We start from the raw sequence: 16267 nt of genomic DNA on the forward strand, positions 1-16267 counted from the left end.
GATTGAAGCACAGAGAGGACCTGTGACTTACTAAGGGTTGCACAGCAAGTTGAGGGCAGAGCTAAGGTTGGGACCCTTGAGTCTGAGCCTCAGCGTCAAACAGTCTCTCCTCCAACAGCCCCTCCTGCCAAGGCCCTGTCTCCAGCCTGACTCTGTCCTTCACAGGACACTGGTCTTGAGTAAGACACCAGCCTTGGAACAGGGGCCAAGAGGCTAATAAGCATCAGAGGGGAGCCAAACTCCCAGAGATGTCACTTGAGTGGGACGTGAAAGCTGGACAAGGAATGAGAGTGGGTGGAAATGTGACTGGAAAAGAGACTCGTGTGATAAGTTAGAAGAACGGGTGTGTGTGTGTAGTGGGGGGGGGTAAGGGTGGGAGTTGGGAGTATAAGCTCCCCATGCAATACTGACCATCCAGGAACTGCAGGCACCCCGCCCTCCGCAGGCCCCACATCGCCGTCACCGTGGCTGGGACTGACTTGGCTGGCACCTGGCCCTCTCTCCAGCCTCTGCCTCCTCTGCCACTGGATGACTGCAGCAGCCTCTATATCCGGCCTCCAGCCCTTCCCTGCCAAGCCCAGCTGACGGCATGATCACCATTCATTCCACCTGTATCTATGGCTGCCTGCCTGCTCTGTGCCAGGCACTAGTCTGGGCGCCAAAGGCAGAGCCACCGACAAGACCCACATGGTCTCTGTTCTCAAGGAGTGGCATTTTGGTGGGGGGGAGGGACACGCAGTAAACAGGCTGTAATCATTTCCAAGAAGGAAATACTATGGAGGATGATTTGGCAAAGGGTAAACAGTGGGAGGAGCTATCGCCCCCTGGAGAAGGACAGGATATTTGAGTTGTGGCCTAAAGGACAAGAATGAGTCAGTGGTACAGGGAGTGGGGAATACTCGAGGTTGAGGAGCTCCCTAAAATGACACCTCTGTCACTGCCAGTTCAAATCCCCATGGGCTCCCCCTGGCCTAAACGATCAAGCCTGGCATTCAAAGCCTCTCTGCAGCCTCCTTCAGAGCCACCTCTCACTCCCCATCCTCAGGCTTTGTCAATCCCCACGCCCAGCAGGTTGCTCCTTCCGCAGGGCCTTTCCACGCGCTGTGCCTTCTTCCTGGGGTGCCTTTTCTCCTCGGTCAACCTGTTGAGCTCTTTTTAAGGTTCATTTTAACCATCCTTTCGAGGAAGCTTTTCTGGATCTCTCCATGTGCACACACACACACACACACACACACACACACACACACACACACCCCTAATACCGTAGTCCCTGCTCAGTCTCACCACCTGTGACACCATGGCTGTACTTATTCACCTGTGTGTCTGACCCCCCTCCTTGACCGGAAGGTCCTTGTGGGGAGACCCTTGCTAATCAAGCCTCAGGGCTGTTGCATTGATCTCAAAGTTCCTAGTGTCTGGCCCAGAAGTTGCCAATGCAGGTGGAAGTTTTCAAAGGGAGCTAATCCCACCATCATCCGCGCTGGGAAGAGGCCCCAGGGGTTCAGGGGGACCAAATGCCACCCAGCTGGGCTGCTCCCAGCTCCATCCATGGACCTGAACACCTCTGCAACAGGGGCCACCAAGCCCATGGGGATCTCTCTCCACTGAATCCTGTTCTGGAAAATTCAGTGCTTCAGAGAAGCTTCATTGGAAAAGACATCATGTCACATTTTTTCAAAAATCACATCTCTTTATTATACTAGCTAAAATCAGGTTAAATCTGTAAAATTCTAACTTGAGAGAAAACCTAAAATTGAGAGACATCTTAAATTGCTTCAGAGACTCAGAGGCTGTGGAGCCAGAAGGGCCTTCTAGGTTGGGGAGTTGACGAAAACGTGCTCGGTTTTCAGACACTTCCCTCCCTCACTTGGGGAGACCCCAAGAGGGCCCAGGACTGACAGGGTGCTAGGAGCGGAGAATTGTGGGGGCTCCTCACGGACACACTGTGATCTCATCTCCTCTTCCCAGAAGCCCCTCCAAGAGGTCCAGTGGTGAGCACAGCCTGAGAGCTTCCTTCTGAGCCCAGAAAGCGGGCTTGGCATTTTATCGGCAAATATTCGTGAATCTGTTCTTGAACTGAATGACAGTAATCCTCGCTATAATTATCGATTAGCTTCTCAGGAACTGTTTGCTTATTCCGTCCCTCATTTATTCCTTCACCCAAATTCATTGAGCTTCTAATAGACCTGAGCTAAATAGGAGCTGGTCCTGCTCTCTAAGAGCTTTCAGAGCGGTGAGGGGCAGACAAGGACCCGTGAGGTGACATCCTGGTGTGATGCGCTGCACGCGGGAAGCACAACATGACAGCCCTCATTCACCCAGGCCCCCCCGCCGTTCAGGGTTCATCTAGTCTCTGTCAGTTAAGAGCAGAACCGTGGGAGCAGGCTGCACGGGTTCCTTTTCTGGTCTAACCTTTTCACCTAGGCTAAGTGAAACTGGGCAAATTGCTGGGCCTTAGCGTCCTCATCTGGAAAACGGGGGCTCCTAGGGCTGTTGTGAGGATGACGTGAGTGAATATGCATGACTTCATGCAGGGATGGTGCGTGGCACTTGTTGTTACCATTCTGTGTAGTCTTCATTAATACATCTGTTTGGCAGCAAGGAAAGAGGCTCGGGGAGTTTGAGTGCCTTGCCCTAGGCGCCCCCTGAGCCAGAATGCAAACCCAGGTGGGGGGGCCTCTGGAGCGGGGGTCTTTCCCCCACGAGCCTCTCAACACTTGTGTGGGGCCTCGAGATGGCCCTGCCATTCTGTCGCTCACCACTGGGCATGTCTCACACGCTCCACTAATACCCATATGGCTCTAACGTGTCAAGGCCAGATTAATCCGCGCAATGAAATAAAATAACCTTTAATAAGAATACTAATCACCAGGCCTCGGAGAGCCCGGAGACCTGGAGGCAGAGCTGGGAATTAATGGGCGAGACAGATGGAGCAGCTCTGGGCTGGGGCCCGGCCATGCCCGTCGACCCAGGGCGCTTCCGGAGTCTGCGTGGGCCCCGTGTCAGGCTGTGGGCCAGGAGGGGCTCCTGCCCCTGCCGAGGGCACCTTGCCCAGGCCGTCTGTCAGGCCAGCAGCCGCCCGAGGCCCCAGCTCCCTCTCTCCTCTCTAACGTGAAGAGCTTGAGGTTTGACAAATAAGGTGTCTGCCGGTGGACGACCAAAGGAAATTAATTCTAAATCAGATTTTAAACACAGTCAGGAGGCGAAAGAGTTTGCTGTTCATGCATTCCCCCCCGGAATGAGACTCCGATATTTATAGAAAGATGGTTAGGGCCGCGGAGGGTGATTTATGTTCTGTGTCCAGGTGACGGGAAGGATGGCAACTGGGGCTTCAGGCTCGGCCGCTGCTCCATGGGGTGATGCGCTGAGGTCCTCACCCTCTCTGGAGTAGGGGAGAAGGGTGTGCTGCCAGGTGTTGGGGGAGGTCACTCTGTCAGAAACTGTGAGGCCTGGGGAGCTTTCTGATCGGGGAGTTGGGCGATTTGGGATTCAATCAACCACTCTTAGCTGTGTGCCCTTGGGCTAGTCACTTCACCTCTCTGGGCCTCCATTTCCCCCCGGGGTAAACTGGACCAGCTCTACATGGCTCTGACATTCTTCTGTGGGTTTCTGAGGCCTGAGGGCAGTCTCAGTAAGGCCTCTAAAGAGGCCTGTGACCGGGAAAGTCCCTTTTCCTGGGCTCTATGGTCTTCTCCGTAAAATCAAGGACTGCCCAGCCACTTCTGAGAGGCACGGCGAGGGCAGAAACAGTGAGACTGGGAGGTGGCTGTCCCTGTGCGCCTGGCCCCTGCTGCAGGCCCCAAGCTCTGGATACCTTCTATCATGAGAAGGAGGGGTGGGGATTGCTCAGGGCTGAGCAAGTCAGGACCCCTGTCTCAGCCCTTTCTCTCCTCAACTGTCTGTCTGCTCAAAGAGAACGGTCCAATGAAGAGGGTTAGGGGCGCCTTGAACTCAGGAGGTCCCACTCAGATTGGGTGTGGGGGCTGCAGCTTCGAGAGGATCCCCCTCAAGTAGCTCAAGAAAGCCACCCCCATCTGTCCCCAGCTTCTGGTTGGCTCCCATCCTCCCCACTCTCAGGCTGCCCAAAGAGTGGGTGGGGATGGGGGACACTGGCCAGGGCGTCCTATTTGTGGACCTTGGTGTTGGACTTGTGTTGCTTCCTCAAAGGAGGTTACACAGACAATCACGGAAGCCCACTGACGGCGGAGAAAAACCTCCTTGTGCGACAGAAAACTGGCGTTCTGTCCCTAAACCTCACTACCTACAGTGTACTATGAATTAATATTTTTTATAAAACCTGTAATTATCTTGCAACTGGCAAAATTACGTTGTATTGTGATTTAAAAGTAACATTCAAAATATGCTGCAATTTCCTAACCCTGCTTTGGCATTTCTTATTATTTGTTATTAACATCCCAGCAGTGCCAGGAAATGGGGGTAGCCTTGATCTCTCCCAGCCCCAGGAGATCCTGTCATTCAGGACTTGGGGTTTCCACCAGGAACCCTGCTCTTGGCATGCTGTGGGACCTTGGGCAAGACACAGTCCCTTTCTGGGGTCTACTTCCTGCCTTTGTCAAACAAGGAGGCTGGGATAGTTCCCAAGACCCCTGAGTGAAGCCCCAACCCCAAAATCAGGAGGACCAGTCTCCTTTCTACAGACCAGTGTCTCAGTGCACTCTGGGTAAGCAAGCGACTTGCTTGTGCTCACCGGCTAAATCCAGAGTTGGGGGCAGCAACTGGCCTTGAGCAGATATCCACTGGCCTGTGCACCAGTTACTGTCTGAATGTTACCCAGGGAGGAGGGAAGTGGGACTCTGCAGAGGGCTTTGTGGATAGAGGAAGCAGTTCAGGGCTCTGGAGTGAGACAGCCTGGGATCAGACCCCTACTCTGTGACTTCAGTTGAAGGGGCTCAGTTTCTCGCATCTGTAAAATGGGGATATGATACCTAGCTTAGAGGACTATTGTAAGGATGAGAAACTACATGAACTTCCCAAAAGCAGGGACTCCTTGTGCTTATATCTCCAGTGCCTAGGACACAGAAGGAATAACTAATGTGGTGTATAAGAAGCACTTATTAAAGTGCTTGGCACATGGAAAACACTTGAAAAGTTGTCACTAAGGGACTTTTTATTAACCCCATCAGAATGAGGGGATGTTGGGAGCCAGCTGTGGCAGGGAACGCAATAGGGGTAGGCCAAGGATAGGTTAAAAGCCTATGGCTGGCTCACAGCAAAACAGACCTGACTCAGGTCTCAGCTCCACCTCTCACCAGCTATGAGAGCTCAGCAGGCAACACTACCTCCCGAGCCTCAGTTTCCCCATCTGTAAAATGGAATGATAACACCTGCCTCGCTACAATGAGCAAATGAATTGATGTGTGGGGAATCCCTTTGCAAGCTGTAAAGGCGATAGGGATGTCTGCTATTATTATTGCCCAGCAGGGAGCTGAGAAGTACAGGGATGTCTGTGACAGGAGCCAGGAGAGGCTGGAGACCTGGGGAGCCTGGCACACGAGGTCGCAGAGGGTAGAACAAATCCAGACACAGGCAAGTATCACAGAAGGTGCTTTGGGGTTTAGGGTCCAGGAGAGGTAAAGACTCATAGAAGTTGGGAATGTGAAGAAAGATGTCTTAAGGAAACCAGGGAGCCCCAGGGAAGGGCCAGAAAGCGCCTGGTGCCTGGATGGAAGGTCCTGTCCCAGAGAATGACCTTGTGCATCACCTGAAATGGTCAGCCTGTGCCCTGCTCCATCCTGTAAGCACCAACGGTCCTTTCCTGCCTGCTAGGGGCAGAGGAATGGTTCTGAGGGGCCTGAAGTTCCCACTAACGGTGGCTTCGGGGCCTAGGTGGTAGCAGCAAAGGGTTAGAAGCATATTCCTTGTGGCTGACAAGACCCCGTCCCAGTTTTCACTACGGCTGTCTGGGGACAGGCCCTTGTCTCTCTCATCCCTGCCTAGGAACATCCTCCTCCCCCAGGAGAACCACCAGTGCTGGCGGCAGGCTTCACTGTGCTGAGTGGCTGAGCTGCCATGTGTCAGCCCCAAGGGAGGCCACAGAAGGGCAGAGGGCAAGCAGGCCGGGACCAGAAACAGCTGGGGCACCAGCTGTCTGGCCACACCAGCTCTCCCAGTGTTCCCAGGCTCTCGGGATGCACAGCTGCACTGCCCCCCCCATGGGGTCTGCTGACCACACACACGTGCACACAGCCTGGGGTCTGGGCCCTGCTCCCCTGAAGTACAGCCATGGGAACAGGTGCCATGCTATTTCATGACCCAGGTGCTCTCAGCTGCCCTCCTTCACAAGGACCTCGGCTGTCCTCTCCCACAGGTCCCTAGATAACAGGCAGGCTGCTTCAGGTGCTTTGCCTGCATACCTTCACAATGGCCCGTGCTGCACTCACTCACCCATGGCCTGGTGCCACTTCCCTCCACACACAGGTTAGAGGCTAGTGGTTTTGAGCATGGACTCTGGAGCCAGACTTCTGGGTTCACATCAGAGCTCTGCTACTTCCTAGCTGTGTGACCTTGGGCAAGTTGCTTTGCCTCTCTGTGCCTCGGTCTCCTCATCTAATAAAACCGGAATAGTTTCTATTTCATAGGATAGTTCTGGGGATTAAATGAGTTAACATGGGAGAAGTGCTTAGAACAATGCCGACCTAAATTAACTCAGTATTGTTCCCTAAAACAGATATGTACCCAATCACACAGGTGCCTGTAGGCATACCTCTCCACAATGCCGCCGGAGGGTACTGCCTGGCTATAGTGTTTCCCGCCTGGCACCCCAATGCACACACAGGTGGCTCAGTGTATTTGCTGACACAGTAACAGCGGAGGTTCCCAGCTGCTGTGTGCACCCCCCAGACACCTGCTGACTATGGCACCACCCCCCACACACCCTGGCAGCTCTGCCCAGATCAAGCCAACATGCCAGCCCGCCCCCGCGAGGCGCGCTCACCCACACAGGCGTCCTGCCGCTCCTCATAGCCGGCGCTGCACACACACTTGCCAATGGGCACCAGCCACTCGCCCTCCGCACTGCAGTACATCTTGGGCGTGTCCCGCTCCTCCGAGTGCCGCACGCACTGGCCACGCACCTCCACCAGCGAGGACGAGTCCGCCCCCGTTACCGCTTCGGAGAAGGCAGCCAGGTTGCGCACCATGGTGGGGCACTTCTTGTAGTAGATGCGGAGGGACAGGATGGCGAGGCAGGCCCCGATGTCCTGGAAGGCCAGGTAGAAGCCGCGCTTGCTGAGGGGGCCCACGCCACGCACTTCCGTGTTGAGCTTCAGGCGTCGTACGCCCAGGTCAGCGCCCGTGAAGCTCTCGTCGGCTGCAATGGTATCGATTTTGAGGAACTGGCTTTCCTGTGTACTGGCGCCCAGGTCGCGGTCCGACTCCAGGTAGTAGAGGTTGAAGGTCTCCTTACAGGTGCCCAGTACGCCGGGCATGCTGTTGCAGTCACGCAGAGTGAACTTGATCTCGGCGTAGACGCGCCGGGCGCCGTCACGGGGCACCCAGCTGGTGCGCAGCCAGTTGTTCTGGTTGGGGCTCATGACGTTGCACACCTGGTACGTGTGGATGGGCCGGAAGGACTCGTCCACCTCATTGATGGAATCCCACTGTGGCAGAGAGAGCACAGGCAGCTGAAGTGAGAGTCAGCATCAAGCCCTCTCTGCCAGTCACTCTTGCCACATGCCACATGCACTGTTCTGGGTGCGTCCTGGGGAAGAAGGTGGAACATTCTCCATCCTGGAGGAGCTGACCTTCTAGTGGATCGTCACAGCTGCCAGGTACCAGGCGCCCTACTGATGTGCTCTCACAGAGTGCCACATCCTTCTGGGGAAGGGTTGTTTGTTTGCCTGTTTACGGATGAGCAAATAGAGGCTCAGACATATGAGCCGTATGCCTGAGGTCACATAACTAGTGAGTGATGGAGCCAGGACTGGAACTGGTGCCAAAGCTACAAAGCTCTGACCTTGTTTCTATGTGGCTACTCCTCTATCACTCCCAGAGTAGGGGGACTTGCTGGGGGAAGTAAGCGAGCCTACTGGTCCAGTTTCCATGTCAGCTGTCACATAAATCTAATGCATGAGTCTGAACATGTTGCACCCCACCTTAAATCCTTCAGCAGCACCCCTTGAATTGGTGCTAGTTCAGTGGTTGATGGATGGACTCCCTCTGCCCTGCTGTGCGTGATGGTCCCTCTGGCCCCCACCTAGGGCTGGGGGCTCATGGGCTGGCCTGGGTCCCATTTAAGAAGAGTACCAGGATGTGGAAAATTTGAATGTGACTACTTCTGTGCCAGGTGCTGGCCAGGTATCACTGATTCAGAAATAAACCAGACACTATCAACAGAGGAAATCGCAACAGATGGAGTGAAAGGAAACATGTGCAAATCATATATCTGATAAGGGATTGATATCCAGAATATATAAAGAACTCCTACAACTCAACAACAAAAATACAAACAACCTTATTTAAAACTGGGCAAAGGGGGCCAGCCGAGTGGCGCGTCGGTTAAGAGTTGGCTTGGGACGCCAGCTCTGAGCAGCAGGGCCCCGGTTCGGATCCCACATGAGGGCCAGTGACACTGCCCTCTACAGCTAAGATGGTGAACAACAGCTCAACCTGGAGCTGGGCTGCTGTGAGTCGCAGGCGCCGGCGTAGGCTGCAGCCCCTGCTGCAGTGGGCTGCCATAAGCTACCGTGAGTGGCTGGCAGCCAGTGTGCGTGGCCGGCAGCTGCCGTGAGTGGCCAGCCAATGGCCAGCGAGCGACTGCCTCAGCTGGGAAGAGCGCAATGATAATACCGACATGGGTCAGTGAAGCGACGTCCTCCACAACTAGACTAAGAACAAAAGGACAGCAACTTGTCTGTTCCCCTCCCCAATTCCCCAATAAAATCTTTAAAAAAAAAATGGGCAAAGGGCTGGATAGACATTTATCCAAAGAAGATACACAGATGGCTAACTAGCACATGGAAGGATACTCAACATCACTAATCATTAGGGAAATCAAAAGCACAATAAGGTACCACTTAACACCATTAGTTATTTTCAAAACAACAGAAAAACAAGCGCTGGTGAGCATGTAGAGAAACTGGGACCCTCATGCACTGCTGGTAGGGATGTAAACTGGTGCATCCACTGTGGAAAACAGTATGGCAGCTCCTCAAAAAATTAAACATAGAATTACCATATGGTTTAGCAATTCCACTTATGGGTGTACACTCAAAAAAAGAAATGAAAGCAGGGACTCAAACAGATATCTGCACACCCACATTCACAGCAGCCAAAAGGTGGAAACATAAGTGTCCATCAACAGATGAATGGAAAAACAAAATGTACTCTATCCACATGATGGGATAATAGTCAGCCTTAAAAAAGAATGAAATTCCGACACATGCTACAACACGGATGAACACTGAGGACATTACACAAAGTGAAATAAACCAGACACAAAAGGACAAAGACCGCATGACCACATCCATATGAGGTACTTAGAGAAGTCACATTCATAGAGACAGAAAGTAGAATGGTGGTTGCCAGGGGCTGGGGGGAGAAGGGAATGGGGAGTTATAGTTTAATGGGTACAAGAGTTTCAGTTTGGGAATATGAAAAAAAAAGGTTCTGGAGATGGATGGTGGTGACGGTCACACAACAACGTGAATGTATTGGGTTGTTGGAAAAGTCATGATGCGTTTTTGCTATGAAAAAACATAGGATAAATACATCACGACTTTTCCAACAACCCAATACTTAATACCACTAAACGGCACACTTAGAAAAAAAGTTAAGATGGTAAATTTTATGTTATGTGTATTGTACTACAATTTAGAGACAGAAATACGCCAGAAGTCTGTCCTGCCCTCCAATGCTTCACAGCCCACCTCACAGACAAGGTGGTGCAGGGTGACATGCCAGAGAGAGCGGGCATCCAGGGGGCAGGCAAAACTTCCTGTGAAATTGAAGCCGGAAGGGAACCCCTTGCAGGTATAGGAGAGACGAGCCCCAGCAAGAACTGGAAAGTGTCAGCAATGTTCAGCAAGGACCAAACAGCCCAGTTTGGACACAGAAGAGTCATGTTAAAGATGCCGTGTTGAGAGATGAGCTAGCAGGAATGAGCTGGCTGGGTCTCTAACCTGCCGTGTAGCCTTGGGCTCCTTTCTGGGCCCTAGCTTCCTCAGCTGCAGAATGCTGGTTGGCCAGGAGCAGTCGTTGTTGGGCTGAATTCAATGGACTCCTGAGGGCCCTGAGGAGGGGCTGGGGGCTGAGGGAGGATGGAGGGGACAGGCTCTGGGTCCTTGTCCCAGCTCCACCAGAGACGCAGTGCCTTGGTCTTCTCTCTTGGGCCTCTATGTGCAGTTGTCCTTGAACTAGATCCTATTACTTAAGTAGGGGTGGGAGAGAGGTAAAGACCACTCCTCGTGATGCCCTGAGAATCCATGGGGTTCTGAGCGGCTCCACAAGTGCTAGCGTGGGGACCACGGGCATCTCAAGTCTTTCCTGCCTGACAAAAGCCCCTCTGTCTCGCCTCATCTTGGCCAGCTAGACCCTCAGCATCCTCATCTGTAAAATGGGGCTCAGACAGGCCCACTCCAGCAAGGCTTCAGGGTACGATGGGAGAAGAAGTCTGCAAAGTGCTTAGCTTGGGCCTGGCACAGAAAGGCACCTGAGGAACGCGACTGATATGAAGCTGAACTGGCAGCGTCTTCCCAGCCCATCTGAGGGAAGAAGTCCAGGGCGTGCCAGCTTCACCTCCTGCAACCCCACCCCAAGAGGCTCGCCCGCCCTGCACTCCCACACTGCAGCTGGGGCCTCTGGGCAGGGCTGTGTCACATCTGGGGTTAAAGTCATTGTCACCATTAATGGAGCACCTAAGAGCCAGCCAGCTGCTGCCGGTCTGTTTCCTGCCAGGGACTGAGATAAATTAATCAGCTCTATCTGAGTCTGCTCCAGCTGCCCCACCAATGCCAATGGCCTGACCTAGCCTTGCCAGCCCCAGGGCTACTGCGGACACCCACAGTGGCGCAAATTCCTGGAGGCTGGTGCAAAGGTGGAATCGGCCCTATTCTCCACCTGGGGTACCCCCCTGGTGCTGGGTACCATTCCCACCGCAGCTGCCTCTCTAGCCCCTGGCCCACTCCTCCCTCAACCCCCACCATCGCTCTGGAACTCTGTCTTCTTCCTGGAGCAGAGTGCAGTGAGCCAGCTGTGCAGCTCTGGGTCTAGCACATCCACTCTTTGAGCCTTGGGCTTCTCATATGTAAACCCCGGTAGCTGAAGCCTGCTGTTCCATCCACTCCAGGGGGTGAGGAGGGTCAAGTGAGACAACAACGGAAAGGAATGTGTTCTCTCATGTAAGGCAGCTGTCAATTCACTAGAGGTGGCACTTATACCGGTGTGTGGAGGGAGGGTGCCAAGGGAGGGGCACAGCCTGGTTAAAAGCATGGGTTCTGGGGCCAGACTTCCCCGGACCTTACTTAGCAGAGATGCTTAACCTCTTAGAACTTGCGGTTTCTCACTGGTACAGTCCTTTTCATGCATCATCTCATAGGTGATAGCTGCACGGAGCAGGGTGTGACTGTCCCCACGTTATAAACGAGGAGGTTGAGGCAAGGTAAGGGACTTGCCTGAGTCATTAGAGACGGCAGAGCCTCAGTGCATCCAGGCCCAGCACCTCGGCCTGTAGACTGTTAGCCTGCCTGACAATCTGATAACTTTGCTGATGCTGGAGACAGTCCTAGATGACCCCTGTACCCAGGGTGTTTAACAGACTCCAGGATCAGAGGGGTGGGCAGACCCTCAAGGACCTTCTCCAAAGGCTCCCCACCCAGCTGGGCAGCAAATCACCTGGAAAGCTTATTTAACCAAAAGGTCCCAGGCCCCTCCCCACGCTCCCTGCATAAGAGCGTCTGCATGTTTCAGCTGCTAACCTGGCACAGGTTCAAGGTCTGGAGTCCGGGAACCAGGGGTCTCATCCAGCCTTCTTCCCTCTCTAAGTAAGCCTCATCTCCATACAGACAGGAGGTGGTCCCTGGCGCGGTGGGTGGTCTCCCATCCCCTCACAATGAGGACAGAGACCAAAGGGGGCAGAAGGGACTCCACACGGGCTCTGGGCTCAGACACATCTGAGTTCCAGTCCATCACTTGGAACCTGCCTGGCTGTGGGCAGTTCTCTTCTGCTGCTCTGAGCCTCAGCTTCCTCACCTGTGAAACGAGGTGGCCGTACCTACTTGCAGGATTGCTAGTGGGGATTAAATGAGATAACGTCTATGAATTGTTAAGAGCTATGTGAATACGTTTACATTTGTTCTAACTCCCAAATAAAATGAGGTAACTCTGAGCCATGCTTTGTAGAGCACTGCAAACCTAAGAACCTTAGATTACCAGTGTGATCGTCCAAAACACGAGGTGGGTCATGTTCCTCACCGGCTTAAAATCCTTACCCCTCCTTGTTATTCTAAAACCCAAGTCCTAAGACAAGAGGGACAGCCACCCAGAGCCAAGCTGGGGTCAGGCCCACTCCTTCCTAGCTGCTGGGTTTCAGGGGAAATGCTGACCCAGCCAACGCCCAGCCAGTCACCTCGCCATGGGTCAGAGGGGGCTCGCTTTGCTAAAGCCTTTCTCACCCATGCGCACCCGCCGAGAGGTAGCCACCTGGGGTACACACAGGGAGAGACTGAGGCCCAGGGAGGTAAAGGAACACCCCAAGGACCCAGCCTCTGTCCTCAGGCAGAGAAGGGGTTCCCTTCTGGCTCTCAGGCCCCCAGAGCTTGCCCCTCCAGCTCCCTGAAGCCTGGTGCGTGGGGGCTGATGACAGTGGACGCAGCCTACTGCTACCTGGGGACAAGGCTTCCAGGAAGGAGCAGGGCTCTGACCTCAGCCACAGGCCACGCACGGCCTGGATGAAAATCCTACCGCAAAGTACAGAAATAATCTCTTCACAAATATTAACTCTTGGTGTCATTATCATCATTATTATTAATATTATTATCCCTCTGTCCCCAGAGCCATGGAAGCTGAAGGATTCATGGAAGAAGTCGTGTGTACATGGCGTGCTCGTGTCTATGGCAGGGATGTGTGTGTTTCTGAGCACATTTGTGGGAGGAAATTTATGTGCGATATAAACATAAGACACACTAATAACAACAATAATGACGATAACACATTTAGTGAGGCTCACTGTGTGCCACGCACCATGCCAAGATCGTGCCTGCCCTCCCCTCCCCCTTGCGGCACACCCCACAAGGCCATCAGATGCTCATCCCTTTCTACAGACAGAGAAACTGAGACTCAGGGAGGTGAAGCAGTGACCCCGGGCCACCCAGCTTGTCCATCTCAGAGCCAAGACCCCAACTAGGCTCATGGGCTTGCTTTGGCTTTACTGCCTCATCCCCTGGGATTTGGATAAGAGAAGTGGGGGGACCAGGCAGTGCAGCCTTGTCCCTGCAGCTGCCACGCCCACTCCCCAGGAGGGAGGCAGGGGGCGTTGCCCATGAGCACATGATCCACAGGGACCTGATGGGCTGAGCCCAGGGTCACCATGGAGGTCAGATGGGCCTGGGAGCTTGGCCACAGTGGGGGCTGGCAATGCCACCCAGGTGGTTCTGATGGAACAGGGAAGCACACTGGGGCTCTGGGGCTCCGGGCATCCCCTTGTGAGGGCAGGGCAGCTGTGAGGGAGGGGACCAATCCTGAAGCAGTGACAGGCTGGATGGGGCCCTTCCTGGCCCTGTTCCTTGATACTGATGTGTCTTAGGCTACCCTAGGCCTGGCTGTGGCACATGGTAGATCTGTGGGCCCAGGACACACACATGAGGATCCCACGTCTAGGGCCTCAGACATGAAGAATCGGGAGCCCAGCTCCAGAGCTATTTCTGTAATCCCAAGGCTCCATGTGCACTAAACTATTAAGAAATCAGCAGCTGTGTCTCTAACTGCTGTGTGTCCTTGGGTAAGTTCCTTCACCTCTCTGGGCCTCTGCTCCCTCTGTGAGTTGCAGCCTTTCTCAGCTCACAGAGGAATAATGCTGGCCCCACTGCCCATCACTTACCCCGTGAGCTGGATACGTGAGCCAGCCCCAGTCCCCGTGGATCGTTGACGTGTCCAGCAAGTTCACTGCAAAACACAAGACAAGAGCACATCAGACTCCTGGGATCTTCCCTAGTCGCTCAAGAGCAGCCCAACTCAGCTGCACTGGTCAGCTCTCAGCCCCCAACAGGTAGGCTCCATATCTTTGTGTCCTTTCTCACATCCCTTGTCCATCAAGGCTCAGTTCAAGTTCTCTCTCTTTCCCGAAGACTTCCTCCACCATCTCGGCCGAAACACCATCTATGTGCGTGAATCCCACTGTGTGTCCTTGTGTGACTGAGCGTGCGGCTGTATTTCCATGAGCCGTTCGTGTGTGTCCCAGAACACAAGCTGCTCCGGGTGCCAGGCTGCTCCGGTTGGTGGTGCAGTGGGATAGCTGAGATGGGCTCAGGAGTCCGGGAGGCCTGCAGTTCTGCCACTTAGGAGCTGCGTGTCCCTGAGCAAGTCCCTTCCACTCCTGACCTCACTTTCCTCCTCTGTAAAATAGGTGTGTGTGTGTGTGGGGGGGGGAATGACAGTGTTTCCTGTCTCACAGGGGACTGTGAAAATGACCTGACCCTTGTCCCACTCATGGGACATGTTGGCATTCAAAAGCTCTACCAACATTCACACTGCAAGGTCATACCTCCCCTCAGAGGACTGGCACCAGCTTTACAATCAGTGTCCCCCAGAAGATGCCTGGAACCTAGTAGGTCCTCTGTTCCCATTTGGCATGGGGGGATTTAGAAGAGTAAGAACAGCCTCTTGGTGAGCACCTACTATATACTGAGCTCTGCACGGGAAGCTTGAGATGCCTCATCTGTGACCTGCACAACAAACCCCAAAGGTGTTCCTTCTTATCTCCACGTTATGAACGAAAACACTGAGCCTTGGGGAAGTCCAGGAATGTCCCCGGAGTCCCATAGCTGTAGCCGGCAGGGCTGGCATTCAGAGCACCTGCTGCGGCAACCACAGACAATGCCACCAGCCCTGGCAGCCTGGGCCTGTGGTGGGGAAGGACTGGTTAGAAAGCAAGTCAGACCCTCTGGGCTCATATCTCAATATGGCTACTTAGTAGAGAAGCGACCTTCGCTTCTCTGAACCTCAAACGGGGATAATAATATCTAAGGGTGGGTGAGGGAAATCTGTAAAGCCTGGAGTCAATGCCTTACCAAAGCCAGTTCCCTTTCCCTAAGTCCTGCCCCTCCTGCCTCTCTCCAGGTACCTCAGACCCACCCACTCACTTTACAGTGATAGAGGTGCCCTACACTGTTAAGAAATTGGCTTCATCCCTACTCTGTCTCTAACTGCTGTGTGTCTTTGGGTAAGTCCTTTCACCTCTCTGGTCCCCTGCTTCCTTTGCTGTATCTGATGATAGTTGTGTGAGAGGACTTTTGACTCCAGAGTCCCACAGCTTTCCATTTCACTCTCTCTTTCTTGTACCTCCCTCTCCCAGCCAGTAATCATGGGCTCCCAACTAACCCAATCGGCAGGTCACAGAGGGTTAAAGCCTGGGCCCTCCTGGAACTTTCCAGCAGGAAGGCTGGCATCCTTCTGCCTGAGATCTGCATAGCTCTGTGCCTGCCCCTCAAAGATGGAGACAAGTGTCCTCAGGAAATGTTGGAATGAGGATGCTCTTATTTGCTGATTTTCTTCCTCCTCTCCCTCTCCCCACCCCACTGTCAGGGCGGAGGAGGCCAGCTAGAGAGAGGCCTGCACAGCCAGGGAGGGGCCTCTGTGCTGCTCCCTGGGTCCCCAGGGGCCAGGTAGGATCAGGGGATGGAGCCAGTGTCCGCAAAGGGATCTCCCCTCCCTGAGCCAGCCCCATGCCAGGCAGAGAAGCCTTCCCGCCTCCCTCCCTCCCTCTCAGGCAATGGAGAAAAAACTGGGTCAGGCAGCTCTCTCCTGCTGCCTGGTGGGAGGGGGAGGGGGCCGCACTGCGGTTTCCCCCAGACCAGTTTGGGGACAGGGTGGGAGCTCCCCCACCCCAACCCACATCCTAGACAGGGTCTCAGAGCAGAAGGTCCCCTTCTCCATGCAGCTCAGACCTGCCCATATGCCAGGGCATCTGGATGAATGTCCCCGCTTGGACTCCTCCACCTGAAACACCCTGACTCTAGGGGTAGCTGCCTGCAGACCCCACTTTCCAGGCCCTTCTCTCCCCTGGAAAGCCCCCCCCCCACACACACACATTTGC

At 54.1% G+C, this 16267-nt stretch overlaps 1 protein-coding gene across 1 annotated transcript in view; it reads right to left on the reverse strand.

The window, feature by feature from the left end:
- The window catches only part of EPHA8 (EPH receptor A8), a 28090-nt gene extending 13976 nt beyond the window's left edge, over nt 1–14114 (reverse strand). The window contains exons 1-3 of the mRNA XM_019668823.1: nt 14054–14114; nt 6960–7619; nt 6332–6348 (exon numbers count right to left, since the gene is read on the reverse strand). Coding sequence (XP_019524368.1) covers nt 6332–6348; nt 6960–7553 — 611 coding nt within the window. The 5' untranslated portion in view covers nt 7554–7619; nt 14054–14114. The remainder of the gene's footprint in view (nt 1–6331; nt 6349–6959; nt 7620–14053) is intronic.
- Between the last annotated feature and the right edge of the window lie 2153 nt (nt 14115–16267).

Source organism: Hipposideros armiger, unplaced genomic scaffold (assembly GCF_001890085.2).
Source record: "Hipposideros armiger isolate ML-2016 unplaced genomic scaffold, ASM189008v1 scaffold_540, whole genome shotgun sequence".
Taxonomy (NCBI): Eukaryota; Metazoa; Chordata; class Mammalia; order Chiroptera; family Hipposideridae; genus Hipposideros; species Hipposideros armiger.